The sequence below is a fragment of the Cynoglossus semilaevis genome, chromosome 2 (assembly GCF_000523025.1).
Source record: "Cynoglossus semilaevis isolate Cse_v1.0 chromosome 2, Cse_v1.0, whole genome shotgun sequence".
Lineage (NCBI taxonomy): Eukaryota > Metazoa > Chordata > Actinopteri > Pleuronectiformes > Cynoglossidae > Cynoglossus > Cynoglossus semilaevis.
The window spans coordinates 9,848,936-9,863,875 of record NC_024308.1 but is presented as its reverse complement, the minus strand read 5'-3'; the positions used below and the strand labels follow the sequence as shown (position 1 = coordinate 9,863,875).

The 14,940-nt window shown below is 40.5% G+C and overlaps 1 protein-coding gene across 1 annotated transcript in view; it reads right to left on the bottom strand.

Annotated features, from left to right (window-relative positions):
* The window catches only part of rxrgb (retinoid X receptor, gamma b), a 17,400-nt gene extending 4,622 nt beyond the window's left edge, over positions 1-12,778 (bottom strand). The window contains exons 1-3 of the mRNA XM_025053147.1: positions 12,553-12,778; positions 3,032-3,267; positions 1-103 (exon numbers count right to left, since the gene is read on the bottom strand). Of these exons, the coding sequence (XP_024908915.1) occupies positions 1-103; positions 3,032-3,267; positions 12,553-12,619 (406 nt within the window). The 5' untranslated portion in view covers positions 12,620-12,778. The remainder of the gene's footprint in view (positions 104-3,031; positions 3,268-12,552) is intronic.
* Between the last annotated feature and the right edge of the window lie 2,162 nt (positions 12,779-14,940).

The window sequence follows — 14,940 nt, the reverse complement described above, 5'->3', positions numbered from 1 at the left end:
TCCCCCCGGGGCTTGTACTCTGGTAGTTGATGTTTCCCAGGTTCTGCAGCCCCGGTGGAGGCTTGATGTCCTCAGAGCTGCTGACACTGTTCATAGAGTTCATCTGAGGATGACAGGAAGACAAAACAGAAACAGAGACAAAGAGTTAGAGCCGTGCTGCTCTGGCTTGAACAAACACTGTGGAAAAGGAAGCAAAAGGGAAGTAAGAGTAAAATAACGTCAGGCAGGTCTCATGACACCCTCTCTCTTCCTCTATTCCTTCCTGTTAGCTTGTCTTCCGCTCACCGTGTCATTATTTTCTCCCCACCCACAAGTTATTAAGAAAATGTTGCAGTGTGCAGTCACATGCCACAGCCACAGCCACACATGCTTGTGTGGTGGGAGGAGCCAAGGCTTTAGTCTGAGGCCTGTCACACCAGATTTTTATGTTTGTTGACAGGGAGAGACTGAGGTCTACGTTCCGAACCTGTAGTCATTTTGAGACAAAACCAGAGGGAGCTCCGTCAAACCTCTGAGAAAACAAAAATTAAATGTACATATGTTTCTACCTACAATTAGTTTGACGCCATGAACCTTTTTATTTTTAGGTGTTTTGAGGTTTTTCGTAGCTGTAGAAAGTCAGTTTTTCTTACTGATATCTGTAATATGAGGCCTTACGTCACCAGAGGATCCCACTGGTCAACCAGCTGTGAACAACTTTGTCAGGTTAAACGTGAGACACACACACATTTTTGTAGAAGGTAAAGGAACCTCTTAACTTCTGTAAGACTGGTTGGACAAAAGCCAGACAATGTCGCAATACTTCAAGTACTGCTATATTACTCCTTCTCATACTGTATCTCCCACCAGCTCTTTGGTTCTTCCTGCTCGTGATTGTTTGTTTGTTTGTTTAGGTGCAGAGACTTGCACTCTAACAGGAAACAACAGTGTTGACCTACATTAAGCCTCCTGTTCTACAGTATGTATCTGAGGCAGCTTGTCAAATGTATAGGACGGGCCGCCCCACTGTCACTGCAGGCTTTTCCTATCACTTATTTACAATGAGCACTTCCTTTCATCCTCAACACCACACTTAGAACCACACAGAGGTTGTTCTACAACAAAAAACAGTAAACAAAAAAAAAAAGAAAAGAAAAGGTGCAGTTCTCTCTATTGTATTTACCCCAAAGGCACTGTTTCACATGGACATGAATGAACATTCAACATTACACTTTCACTCATCTGTGAGTCAACAGTGCACACTAATGTCTCTTCAACGCAACCTTTAGCAGTTTTCACAAATAATTAATTTCACACTTGTATGACTTTAAGAAACATCTCGAGGCACATTCAAAGCCTTGTTCCGACTCGCTACTCTTTTCAGACAAGCGACATATTGGTGCCAGAATGGCTACCAGCTCTGCATATGGATTATTGATGTGTCATACATTCTTTATACATCACATGGTATGTGGAACATCACTCGTCAGACATGTAAGGTTTGTGTGTGGTCGGTTCATGGGCCAGATGTGCAAGTATAGTAGCATCCTCTCTCTCTTGTGTCTCTCAAAATTTGGTCTGGATAAATATATAAATAAATATATATATATATATATATATATATCACTACATGGGGAGTTTGGGAATCTAAGGACATTGACAAAGCAATAATAATGTTTTGGTTTGTGTTTTTTTTTTATTAAATACAACATTATTTAATTAAAACTTGACATGTCTTCTGTAAACCTTAATACAGTTCCTCAAAAATAACAGTTGTTTTTTCCCCACCTTTTGACCTACTTTGTCTAAGTAAGACATTTGACAATAACAACATCCCAGCTCTTTACTGGAAAATCAAACTGGTTACTTGTGTGTCTTTATTTGTTTCTCTACTGGTGCTGCCCAGTAATTAACCAGCAATTTGTTTTTAACTTACCTACGCATTTAGTCCATGTTATTTGTCACAATTAATTGGATTGTTATGAGTAAAATTTAGTAACCCAACTTATAATGTATATTTAACATTTTCAGTGAATGGGAAGTATTTAAACAGCAGTTTTGGTTGCTTTGTAAAGTCAGTGATGTGTGAAAAAGGAATTAAGGAAGAATAACAAGCAGTCAGTGTTTTGATTGAAGGAGTAGAGTTATAATAAATAAGTAGAGAAAAACAAGGCTGTGATCTAAATACACATGTATCACTCTTGGATGGATGTTGGCAAGTGGTGAAAAGATGATCATGTGTTACAACTGAACTAACCTCAGCTGTCTCTCAGAGCACAGATCCATACTATGACTGCAGCCTCTTATATGATTCTGTGCCTCCGCCCTGCAGCACTGGCCGAAATCCAGCCTGTGACGCACACTTAATGTGTATGTGTTTCTACACGTGCATCATCAAAGGTTGTTGACTACAACCTAAAGAAAATGTCTCCACTCCTGCTGCTGTGCCAAGATTAGAAGATTATTCTTGTGGCTGTTTCTTATTATTGCAGTCTGTACAGTACTGTAGCACAGCTAAAGACACAAAGGCAGGCAGAGGCAAGCAAAAAAAACCCCAAAAACAAACAACTGACAGGGAAGCGGAGGGAGAAGGAGCAGGACTTTTATTTTTTGATTCCTGTCTCTGGGCCCTTCATTACAGAGCTAAATCTTTGGATTCTGTCAGCAGCACAGGAACCATGAGTGTGTTTTTTTTGGAGGTGGAAGTGTAAAGGTCAGTAAAAGGAGAGGCACACCAGTGCATGCCAGCTAATGCATTGGATATGATTAACCTTCAACATCCTATCCACCGTGAAGGCTTGCAAGAACGACAGGCGCAAGATCTATTAAGGAACATGGTAGAATCATGCAGATCCTCGCTGCCAAAACTGTAATTTTAAGAAGACAGACTGCTGCTGCTGAGTGTGCACTGATGAATGAATAGTCCTTGTCTGTTTTTGAAAAGGTCACCAAAGAGATTAGATTTTCCAAGCACCAAATATTGCCGCTGACGTATCACTTAAGATCAAATGGAGCAGTTGCTGTGTGATTAGCATTTAAATGCTGGTCCTACCTGCGGACTGGTGAGGGCTCCAAAGTTCATGTTGGGCGGGGACTGCAGGGACACAGAAGGTGAGCCCAACGAGGACGTAATGACGGGGTAAGGTGAGGCCAGGCCGTTCATCTGTGAGCCCAACGTGGACATGGGAGAATGTAGTTGTCTGGAGGTGCTGATGACGGACGGGTGTCCCACCATCCCACCCATGGGTGGTGGATGAGTGTGGGCGGCACTCATCGACCCGGCGGAATCTAAAAGAGAAAATACAAATTTATAAGATATCATACTTGAACTGTACTCTAAATCTGTAAAAAAAAACTATTTTTGTTCCTTGAAGACGATTATAAGATACTTGTATTAGTACTCGATAGTCTGCCCATCCAGCAGATTTAAACAGCTTTTTACTACAAGCAGGTGCACACAGGTCAGCCAGAGTTGTGTGTGTGTTGTGTTCAGTGTCTCATTGTCCCAATGGGTCGTTTATTTAAGTTTTTAAGTTATTTCCAGTCTTCTCTTGGGCTTGTGTTTGAACCACATGGTGCAGTGATTTACCTCTGTCCAGTTTTTACATACAGTCCACTGTATGTGGACACACGTCAGGAATTTCTCACCATTTCGATAAAGAATGCACCGACTGCAGCAGCTTCAAGATCAGACAAGAGAAAGGCAGCGACTAAATCGTAGTTCGTCGGAGTAATTGTAACGGCAGAGCAGTCCATACACAGAGAAGATGACAAATTGATTGATATTTAAATGTCATATGAAATCACATGTTGCTGACCAATAACAGGAAACACATTTGCGCAGTCAGTCGGTGTGTGTGTGTGTGTGTGTGTTTGTGTGTGTGTACTAATGTCTAGGCAGAATGTAACCATATGTTGCCTTTCTGTTACTGCAGTGTTGACTTTGCTCTGCATCGGTTGATGCAAACTGACAGGCTGGCATTTACAAGGATGACCTATTTAGAAAGGCTGTCAGTCAACGAGGTAACAGGGTGCAGGGTGTAATTTCATGCATGTGCTGCAGCTGTGAGGACGTCCATTCACCATCAAGGCAAATACCATCAAATCAAGACGTAACATGTGTGAGGACCAACATGAGGTGCAGACAAAGAGAAGACAAAAAAGGTCACGGGCTTGTTACAGGTTGGCTGGGTGGAGACCAATTAAACACAGGAACTTTATGTATGCAAATTCAAATACATCTTTGGAGTTTTATATATATGTATATATATATATATATATATGTTTAATCCGCTTTCCAGGTGATTTTGTGTTTTTCTGAACCACCTCTAAGTACACAGTGTGAGACTGACTCAGCGCCACTGTTCTTAGTTAAATGTCAAATTCTGTAGTTGTTGGCATAAAAACCTGAAGCACAAAAAAAGTCACCTGTCTTCCTCCTGCATTTTCCAGGAAAATGTTGTGCAATTACTAATTACGGGGAATAGTAAATGAATGGGTAGGTAGTGAGGCTATTGTCATCCTACATAAATAGAAAGACAGATAAGATCTCCGGCTGGTTGTGAAGGCAGCGTTTTAAAACAAACAGGACAAGTTCTTAGACTGTGTGCTGGACCTCTTATATCAAACCTCACAAACCAGTATTCAACCAGGTATTCGAAGACCTCTGTGTGTTGGCTCAGCCGTCATATAGAAGCCGAGGTTTCCTCGAAGTAATCAGAAGTAACTGCAGCCATGTAAATGTCATTGTTGAATAAAGAAAGAAGCAAAAGCATGGTTTAACAACTCGATCTGTTCAGATTTCCTTTCAGTTGTTCATTTGCAGGCTGATAAAAGCTTTGAGGCAGCAGATAGAAACACGGAGGAGAATAACTACATCCATCCACCTATAGATCTACACATTTACCCTGTCCAGCAGCCAAGCGGCACATTTGCCACTTTCTTCACACTCACATTCACACCTACGGTCAACAGGGAGTGTCCAGATAACCTCACTGCCAATCAGTATGTGTTGGACTGTGGAAGGAAGCCAGAGTAAAGTGAAAACCCATGTGTTCAGGAAGAACATGCAGCTTCATACAGAAAGACTATGCATCTCAGGACATGACCTGCTGACCTTCTTGTTGTTGGGACACTATGCCATTGTGTGAGATGCTGCTTTCCTGTTAGCTAAACAAATTAAGTAAAATGCAAATGTTTTTATTGCTCGTTCTTTTTTTTTATTTAGATACATCCACATTAGAGTTTGATCTGTCAGGTTATATACAGTATTATTTTATTAACACTACAGATGAAGAAATTTGCATTTAAAACAGCAGATTTCAAAGATGTTTTTCAAGAGAGAAAAAAAAAAGTTTCCATCATGGTAACAGCAGCTGCCAGCTCCGGGCAACACATTGTGTTCCTTCACAGCCTAGTCTAATTCCCTGTTTGTATTATTTGCTATTTATATGTTATGTGTGACTGGAGGTTTTTTGAGGTCGTTTCATCAGTTGAACCTGATTCACCTGATGAGCTCTTTTGAAAGGCTGCACTTAACCTGAAAAACACCTAACCACATTAAATATGAAAGGCCCCGACGCTTGTGAAAGAAACGGAGAGTGAGTAATGTGAGAGACTCGCTTTCAAATGTCAAGGTTTTGTAACGTCTTGCCTGGACCTAGCTCTTTTTGAATCAGAACTCTTTCAAGCACACAGCTGGCCATTGAGTTTCCTTCTGTATGCCAAAGAACAGATGTTGTGCAACTTCCTGTTTAGCAGTGAGACTACAGCCCCCACCCCTTTTCTCACCCGTCCACTCTCTGTAGCTCTCCGTGAGTGATCCCTGGCAGGCAAATATGTATTGGGGCCTCAGTCCTGCTCTCTCTCCCACAAAGCTGTCATGGTCCATACACTCCACACACACTCTCTAAGTACTTCGTTTTACAGCGTGTAACGTAGCAAATCCACTTTAATGTGAATTCTTTAATCATGTGTTCTGAATTTTTTGAGGACAACTTCCTCTAATCACGGAGCTTACATAATGAATGAGCGCAGGGGGAGGACAGCATGTACCGTCTCAGTTTGTGCACTGAACCCCCTCTTTATGTGGATGACCAATTCCCCTGGTGCCTCCTAGGTTTGATTCTATAGCAGAAGTGCTGAGTTGGTAACTAAGCCGTCATCAATTAAGCTAACCACGGGTTGGAATTTCTTACAATCGGGATCCAATGTTACACAATTATAAATACATATTATATCTCTCTCTCTGTGTATGTACATAGTACTGATTCCACCAAATAAGTGTATTTCATGAGTGGAAGTTTCAACTATGTTCCTTTTTCCTTGTGTTTCCAAATTTGAAGGCTCCTCACTGCCATGAGGAAAATAATGGATCACAGTTTTCTGTGCTCTCATTTTGAGGTCTTTAAAATACTTTCACCACATTATCTTTTTCCTTCTGTTTAGCAGTTTATTTATTGTGCTGTATGTGGCAAATTAATCTCTTTAAATAATATTAATCTTAATTAAACTAACATCATAAATAAACGGTTGGATAGACACAGTTTATTTACATTTTATTTTACTTACATGAACTAAACTTCCTCCTCATAACTTCCTGTCACATTAAACCTGTATTAAACTTAGCTTTAATTGGCTTCTATGGGCCAGCACTGTAAAGGTGATTTCTTATTTTCCACCGTGCGTACTAGATGCTGAACCACCAGTGTAGCATTTTGTCATTTCATAGAAATATTTGTGAGTGACGTGGAGGCAAACCACAGCCTGATATACAGTAGTATTTCCATTTGTATGTATGTATACTTTAAAAACTTCTAGTTTCCTGTTATAGTTCAGACAAACTGTGACGCTCAGTTGTTCATTTTCGTCCTTATTGACTTCTGATGTGGAGAGCAGACTTTATATTTGAATAAGTGAGTCTGTGACTGTCTCCTCTGTGTTCTGCTGATTCACAGAGGCCTCCCTGAACCTTGAGTTAGTGGAGGCCACATGTTGTACAGATTTGGGACCACACGTAATCTGCACTTAAATAGCACCAAAAACCAAAACGCAGAGGGATAGATAGACTTTATCTGACTTGAACATTCAGTTAGGCGTACAGCACATGTGAAATATGCAGAGCTGGCATTGTCGTCAGCGCTATTTCTCAATAACAAGTGTTAGCTGCTAACTCAATCCCTAATGGGATTTTGTCCAGTAGTATTGAACAATAGCTCATTCAAACTGAAAGCATGACTCATGTACATGCATGTCATAAAAATATATTGTTTGGGGAAATAAAGGAGGGATTTTTAATCAGAAAGTTTTCTTTTTCAGGAAGAAGAAAAACGTGTATGTAAACGTAGCTACAAAGGGCTACAGATGGATGTATACATGTGATTTCCAAACACATGTCATCGACTGCTTTTTACTAATGCTTCGTTCAAAGAGGACGGCATGTGTTTTAACTTAATAGTTTGTAACTGCGGAGAGTCGGCCGATCAAACGATCCTTACGCTGTGACTGTAAGTTGACACAAGTTGTGCCAAATATGAGTAACAAGTAAAAAGTAACACAAAAAAAACTTCCAATATCTGCTTCATAAAAAGCATAAATACAAGTTTCCACACCACTTCAAGTTTGAGGCAGTCAGTGGTCTGGTGGTTAGAAGATCAAGCTTGTGTCGAGAGTTTTGGCAGTTTGAAAAGCCATGGTTGGCGGGAGTGTGGTGTGTTGAGCGAGTGCCAAAAACTGTCTCTTCAGGAGTAAAATGAAGCCCACTGCTAGTGAGTTTTAATCACTGTAGTGTGTCATAGGTCAAATGCAGAGAATGAATAAATATAGTACAAAAGAATACATACAAATATGAAACATAAAAACCTGACACCTGTATTATTATTATTATTATTACCTGCTTATTGTAATGTGGACTAAGGTACATTTTAATAAAGTGGTTTCATGCCAATTGATTAAAAACTAGTGAAAAAGAATGTAACACTGATGGAACCATTACTATGTCGGTTCAAATCATCGCAGAGTTCAAATAAGTTTTGACATAAAGTGCGTGTTTGTCTCATAGCTGGTTGGACGGAGGCCAACATTCAGCAGGGAAAGCATACATTGGCTTAGTTGGCTCAGAAGGACCTGTCCCTGAATAACCCTTCTCCATATCCACTCTATGGAAATCACCTCAAAAAAAAAAAAGCTTCTGGAATGTACAGCCCTGCACATGTGACGCAGCAGAGAAGGGGACGCAGACAGACCTTAAAGTCTAATTTCCTTCACTCGAACGGCTTTAATCTCACTTTTTCCTGTCATCCTGTGTTTAAGATTATCGGTCGGAAAGCAAACAAACAGAGCAGTGAAAGGCACCTTTGACCAGTGGCTTCACAAATCAAAGGTCGTCCGTTGTCAAAATTCTGAACCAAGTTCAAAAGAGGTCCTGTCTGTCTGCAGCAGTTACAGTCAGTTTTACAGTCATAATAAAATGCATCTGCGTGTGACCGATGTACTGTCATTATCACACGTGTTCTGGGTACTGTATATCTAAATAAGTATACAGCACTGACCGTGTTAACCCATCACACTGACACAGTTCATGGAGATTTTTCTTTCATTAAAATACATTAGATCAGGGGTGTCAAACTCATTTTGGTGGTACATATTAATAACAAAAAAGTCTGTCTTTTACCCCTTTTGTTTTCATGCAAAAAAGTATATTAGATGACAAAATTCATCAATTAAAATCCCAAGCTGATCGTAGTGTAAAAAAAAAAACCCACAAACATAAAATACGACATGAACGTAAGAGCCGCATGTGGCTCCCGAGCCGCGGGTTGGCCATGCCTGTAGTAAATCATGGAGAATTAAATTAAGACAATTAAATATAAATATAATAACTAAAAAAGTAGTGTAGTAGTGACCATACACTTAATAATGAAATCATACTAAGCCATACAGCTACACGCATTTAATCAGTAACCCATAACAACATATAATGTATATGTATAAGTGTTAAATGTTCACTTTATATGTGTAAGTATAAATGTAATGCTGAATAGAAGCTCCCAAGCCAAAAAAGTGTGGACACCCCTGGTCTATGGAACTGCTGTTAGAATGACACAGAACTCCAGGACACCTGTTCTACAACCTCGGCTGATTTCAGGTGTTTTCTGTAGATGTCAGACCTATTCTTGGAGCAGCCACTGCTCTGACCAAATGACAAACAAATTAGACTGACTGAATAGTAAAAAGAATCAGTCAGACAACACAGCCAGCCCACACACATGTAATTAGGACATCTCTCCACAACAAATCCAGCTTACTGAGGTCGATACACACACACACACACAAACAAATAAACACCTAATTAAACGTGCATGCACACAAATTTGTGTCACATTAAAGAAATGACACAACTGTTTTTTTAAGCCAACAGGCACAGAATAGGCCGCCTTTGAACATTCATTACATAGTCAAATGAGGTTGATATCTGATCGGTTGTGTCAGTAAATCCTCTTATCCCTGGGTAAGAATCTGCAGCTCAGCAGGCCAGCTGTCAAGAAAGCAGGAGGCCAGAAAGGAGGGGCCAGCGCCAGATTGCAAGGAAGGGAGCAAAGGATGGCTAGACAAATGGACGGGAGGATGGAAGGGGAGGACAGTGGGACACTGGCAGGATGCCACTCTCCAAAATTCACATGATCCGTTCAACACGTACACCTAACGCTCTACCTGGTTAAGACCGAGGAATACAACCTGAGTTTTCTGCCGGAGTAAAATTGTTTATTAAGTAAAATGAAAACAGAACTTTCAAGCGAAAATATGTTTTTTGTGGTTTCAAGCCAAATCTGACAATTGCACAACATCAGTGCAACAGGAACATTGTATATACAGTAGATAAAGAAAAATAAGGAAGTGGGTCATAACAGCACAGAAAGCACAGCTAATGAAGTTCACTGACCCTAAATTCTGCCTGATAATGAACTCAGAAGTGGACTCCCACATGCTGTTGCTAAAAAGAGACATTAACCCCGCTTCCTTTCTTTCTCTCCATCTAGGCTGAAGCTCAGAAACAAACAAGATAAATTATTATAATTATAGCTAATGGTCATCCTCTGCACATCGCATGTTTTTCCTTTGTGCAGAATCTTGCTGCTGAAGCCTGCCAGGGTAACAGTTTTAACCCAGATTTAAGGAAAATCAATGGTGGTGGGGGGACTTTCTGAGACAAAAATGAGATAAAGGTTGTTTTGACAGAGATAAAAATGAAGTTTGAAAAAGAAAAGCTAACACAAGTCTGCTTGCGTAGGCAGAATAGACTGACCACAAAATCTTCAAAAACAAACAAGCTGACAGACGACCTGCAAACTGACAGACCCTGTGCAAATCGACGCACGCAACTTTGTGGCTCTGTGCAACAGAACATTCCTGGAAGTAGGCGCTATCTGTTACAGAGGGCATCATGGAGACACAATGAAGAGTATAAGCACACACACACAGCACGTCACTGGTCGCACTCAGTGGTCAGTGCTGCCTTGTGTGTTTGAGCAGGGTAACCTGACAAGATCAATAAGATGACAAGCGCTCGCTGCTAGCTATAGCTTTGCTTCTTTAGGTGATGTCCCTGCCTGAAAACACTTGACCAAATACAGGGAGGCTGTAGAAAGAATCACTTATCTCTAGTCTCTTCTACCGGCAGACACAGAGGCAGACACTGTGTTGCATCCTAAGTCCAAGTCAAATGTTATGATATTTATTTTCAAATGTAAAAGGCTGTCGGTTTAATGGCAGTAGGTAGACGATTTAATTCGCACTCGAACCATAACCCTAACAATAACCATTACTAGCTTTGGCTTCATTAGCATTCCCAAGTACAATAAGCATAATTGCTGGCTGGTGGTAATAAATCTTACCATGTTATGAAGGCACTTGGGTCATTGAAACTTTAAATGATCTCAATTTGTTTGTCTGGAACACAGGAATTATAATACACCTAGAGAGAGAAAGTCAGCGCTTCTCTCTTTCTCCGGTAAACAGAAGCAAGTTATATAATAACTTGCTTATGGATGTTTACAATGTCCTTTTATACTAACAAAATATCATTATCTAAGTACGACTAAAACTAAACTGTAAAAGTCATGTAAACATGTGAGCCATAATGCTGTTAATAAGTACTAAAGAAAGTCGCAGTAAAACACATTGATAATTGGTCTTTGGCCAATGCTAATGCTAAGAAACTTCTTCTGGCTGTTCTGACTCTCATAGTGGAGCTGGGACAATCTGGGGAGATGTTTGGGATAACAACTTCAACTCCTTGCACGTTGCATGTATAGGTATCACCTAAGAAGCAGTAGAGTAATTAAACATACGTCACACGTGGCCAGAGAGAGCACATGAGCGGGGTAAGGTAACGGCTGGGAAACACAGCAGTGTCATTGCCCTGGAGCTAACTGCCTGGGCTGGATAACCATAACCATATGGGAATTTTTGTGTGGTGTTTGCAAAAGTGTCGCGAATAGAGACGTATTGTTTCATACTGATAAAAATAGTCTACTTTAAAACAACCAAAATAACCCCTCAAATACAGCCCTACAGCATTTACCTAAAATGAAATCCCTACAAACGTAAATTCTGTCATTCATAACTACAACTTCAAAAAAATATTTCCAGCTTCCAGCATAATTAAATAATTTTCTTCTTTGAACTTACTTTGCCTTTAAAACCTTAAAAAACTATATTCTATACAAACATTTTATGGTGCCTGCTGTTTTATAATCTTTATGACACTCCTAACAATCCAGCATGATTGTCGTATAGTGTGTGTGCTTTATGAATAAGCAAGCTGAACAATGCAGTAGAGGCTGAAAAATGACTAAAAAGCAAATACAGTACTGTTATAAATGGATGTTTGGTTGTCAGCAATGTTTTGATTAGCACTAAAACCACAGCGCCACAACTTTTGCTGTGTTTTTATTCCCAGTTCAAGTCAATAATGTGCTGTTGACTCCCAATTTTTTGATTCATTCTGGTCCCTGGTCTGTTTGTACACAAACACACTGGCTGGTTCTAAGTAACAGTGTTACTAAAGAACTTGTTATCTTACATCAACACCTCCAAATCTCTTTTAACACAGGAAGGTAAAAAAATAAGTCAGCGGGGTCAGTGGCGATGCAGAGATGCAGAGTGATGGACAGCGGATAAACTCCGAGAGAGGGAAACCAAAACAAACAGGGCTAAAAAAATGGACACATGCTGAGAGGTAAATAGAGAGTGAATGACAAGGCAATAACAGCTGAAAGCTCTGCCTTAGGTTGACTGGCATGTGCAGTGATTACATATATACATTTAAAAAAATGAGGTAGCAGCATGAATCATGAATCAACACTCATCTGTGCAGAAACAATACAAATAAATATGACAATTAAATTAGAAATATAGTAAAGATTACACATAGAATAAAAGCAGCTCTCAGTGTGTATTTTTTATCTTATCTTGTTCACTAGTGTGAAGCCAACATCCTCGCCGGTAATAATCCCTAGAATGAATCCGATTTGTGTATTTGCAAATGACAGACACAAGCAGCGCAGTACTCACAGTGACCATATCCCATGTCCCTCCCAGAGTTCCCTCCAGTTGCGGGAGATGCCATGGGGTGCCACATGGCTTTAAGGGTGAGTGTGGTGCTGGCAAGACAACAGTCACACTGGGTTCACACACGGCCGACGGCTTTGAGACAAACGAGAGAGAGAGAGAAAAAAAAACTACTCAACTACTTTACTGAACAGGAGCGAAAAAGGTCGCTGTGGAGGAGGAGGATAATAAGGGGTGGGGGCATCATGGAAGAGCAAAGAGGCGGAGTCCAGCGCCGGTTATAGGATTACCCAGATTATCCTTCTTCTCAGATCAATCCTACAGGAACTGTTTGCTGTCTGACTACTGCACAAATCAGGTCTTCTGCCTCCTACTCAACTTATGTATCTCTCTCTCTCCCTCCCCTCTCTCTCTCTCCCTCTCTCTCTCTCTCTCTCTGCTCCCTGAGAGCTTGTAAAACTATCTGCACAGAGACACCTGTTGTAGTGGGAGAACATTGTGACTGGCAAAGAGATAGTCATGTTGGAGGGGGTCACATTTTAAGAGTACAGTACAGCCACAAGTTTCTAATTTCCTCCTCTTAAAAGGGATCAGGATAAGAGAGCATGGGAAGACAGTGTGACAGTGATATTGCGACAGTCAACAAAGTTTATCATGAGTCACTGACATTTCTCAATTTCTCTTTTTTTTTTTTTTCTGAATTCAGTCCCAGACTCTCCGACTGTGATAAACACCATGTGAACGTTAAAATGGGAAATGAAAATCACAATCCTCCCTGGTTTCATTCTGCACTTCACTGTAACATCCATGTGCCAACACACACACAGGCTCAATGGCACTGCAGAGGTATGTATGCACTGCCGTTCGCACTTTTGCCATGTTTGTTTATGTACATAACATGTGTTAAAGCATTCCAGGAAGCCAGGAATTGTCTTTCTTAATTCCTTAGATTTGTCAAGCGTACAAGCTGTAAAGTGAACAACCAGGTGCAAACAGGCGGCCAAAAATATAACATAAAGGCAACAAAAAACAATGCATGAGTAACCCACAGGGAATCTAAATAAACGCCAAGACATGCTGGGACATATTCCTTCGTCAGGTCTGGTTCTTGTAATGTAAGTGCAGCTAACCAAACAAATGCTCCGTGAAGACGCTGATAGACCTTACAGCTATTCAACTTAAAATCCGTTTTAACAAAACAAACAGCACTAAAGTGATGCAGTAAACTTTAGTAGGCCTCAGCAAAAACACAGTAAATTTATGTTCTTGGCTGTGGCCCATTGTCCACTAAAACGATCCTGATTTAGGTCTACAGCTGTTACTTTTCATTTATCCTGCCCGTCATATCAAATGTTAAGCACTTGATATGATGGCAACGTTTCAAACGCTCCCTCCGGTGGACGGCGTTAAAAATTGAAGATATTTTCTCCGTGCCTATTTACAGTATTTTACTCACATGACTTACGGGTGCGTGCTTGTGTGAAGCACCTGCATGTGGCTGGATCAGATGTCCATACACCAGCTTGAGGGACGGACACCGGTAATCAGATCCCCCTTGGTTATAGTAACCTGGCAGGACTCACGCTGAGACAGACAGTAGAGGCGGAGGAGCCGGGCCAAGCAAAAGACACACTTTCCTTGAGAATATCCCACAAGGACGTGGAAAATAATAGTCCCTCTTAATTGCACAATGTGTTATTAAAGTGTGTTGTGACCCACATAAAAAAAAATCCATGATTAAATTGTGTTACACACCCTTCTTAAATACAGCACACACCAGAGACTGAAGGTTGTGGCGTCCAAAAATGCCACAGAGCAACAATTAATACCCACTAAACTACCCTTTGTCTGGACAGGAGTATTTCTGACAGCAGTAATGAAATAACCAAGCCATGGTTTGACTGGAGTGTAACTACCAGAAACAGTGATGTCGTCACGTGTCATCGGACGGTGATCAAAATAGCTCACCGTGGTTTACGGCGTGTCCTTCGTGTGTCTCAGCGGAGGTTTTTAATAAGCTCTATGATGTATTCTGTTACTCTGTGACACACACAGCGCATATCTGTCTTGTTTGTTGGTCAAAAAAGATTCATAGGCACTGACACGGGACAAAAATGTACAGGTAGACTGAACTGTTTCGGCATTAGTTCTCTCTCAAAGATCACTCTGAATTACTTTGTTATTCGTTTTTACAACCACTTCGCTAATTTCCATCACACAGCATTTACACCAGGAGAAATTTTGGGCCTCAGAATATAAAGGTATATTGACTCTAACCGGACTTATGCAAACACGTGAGCAAGAGTAGCGAACAGATCCTTAATTCTTCGTTATATCCTCTGTTTCATATATTTATTAGCTTTACTTTTCCTAAATAAAAATAAATTCCAT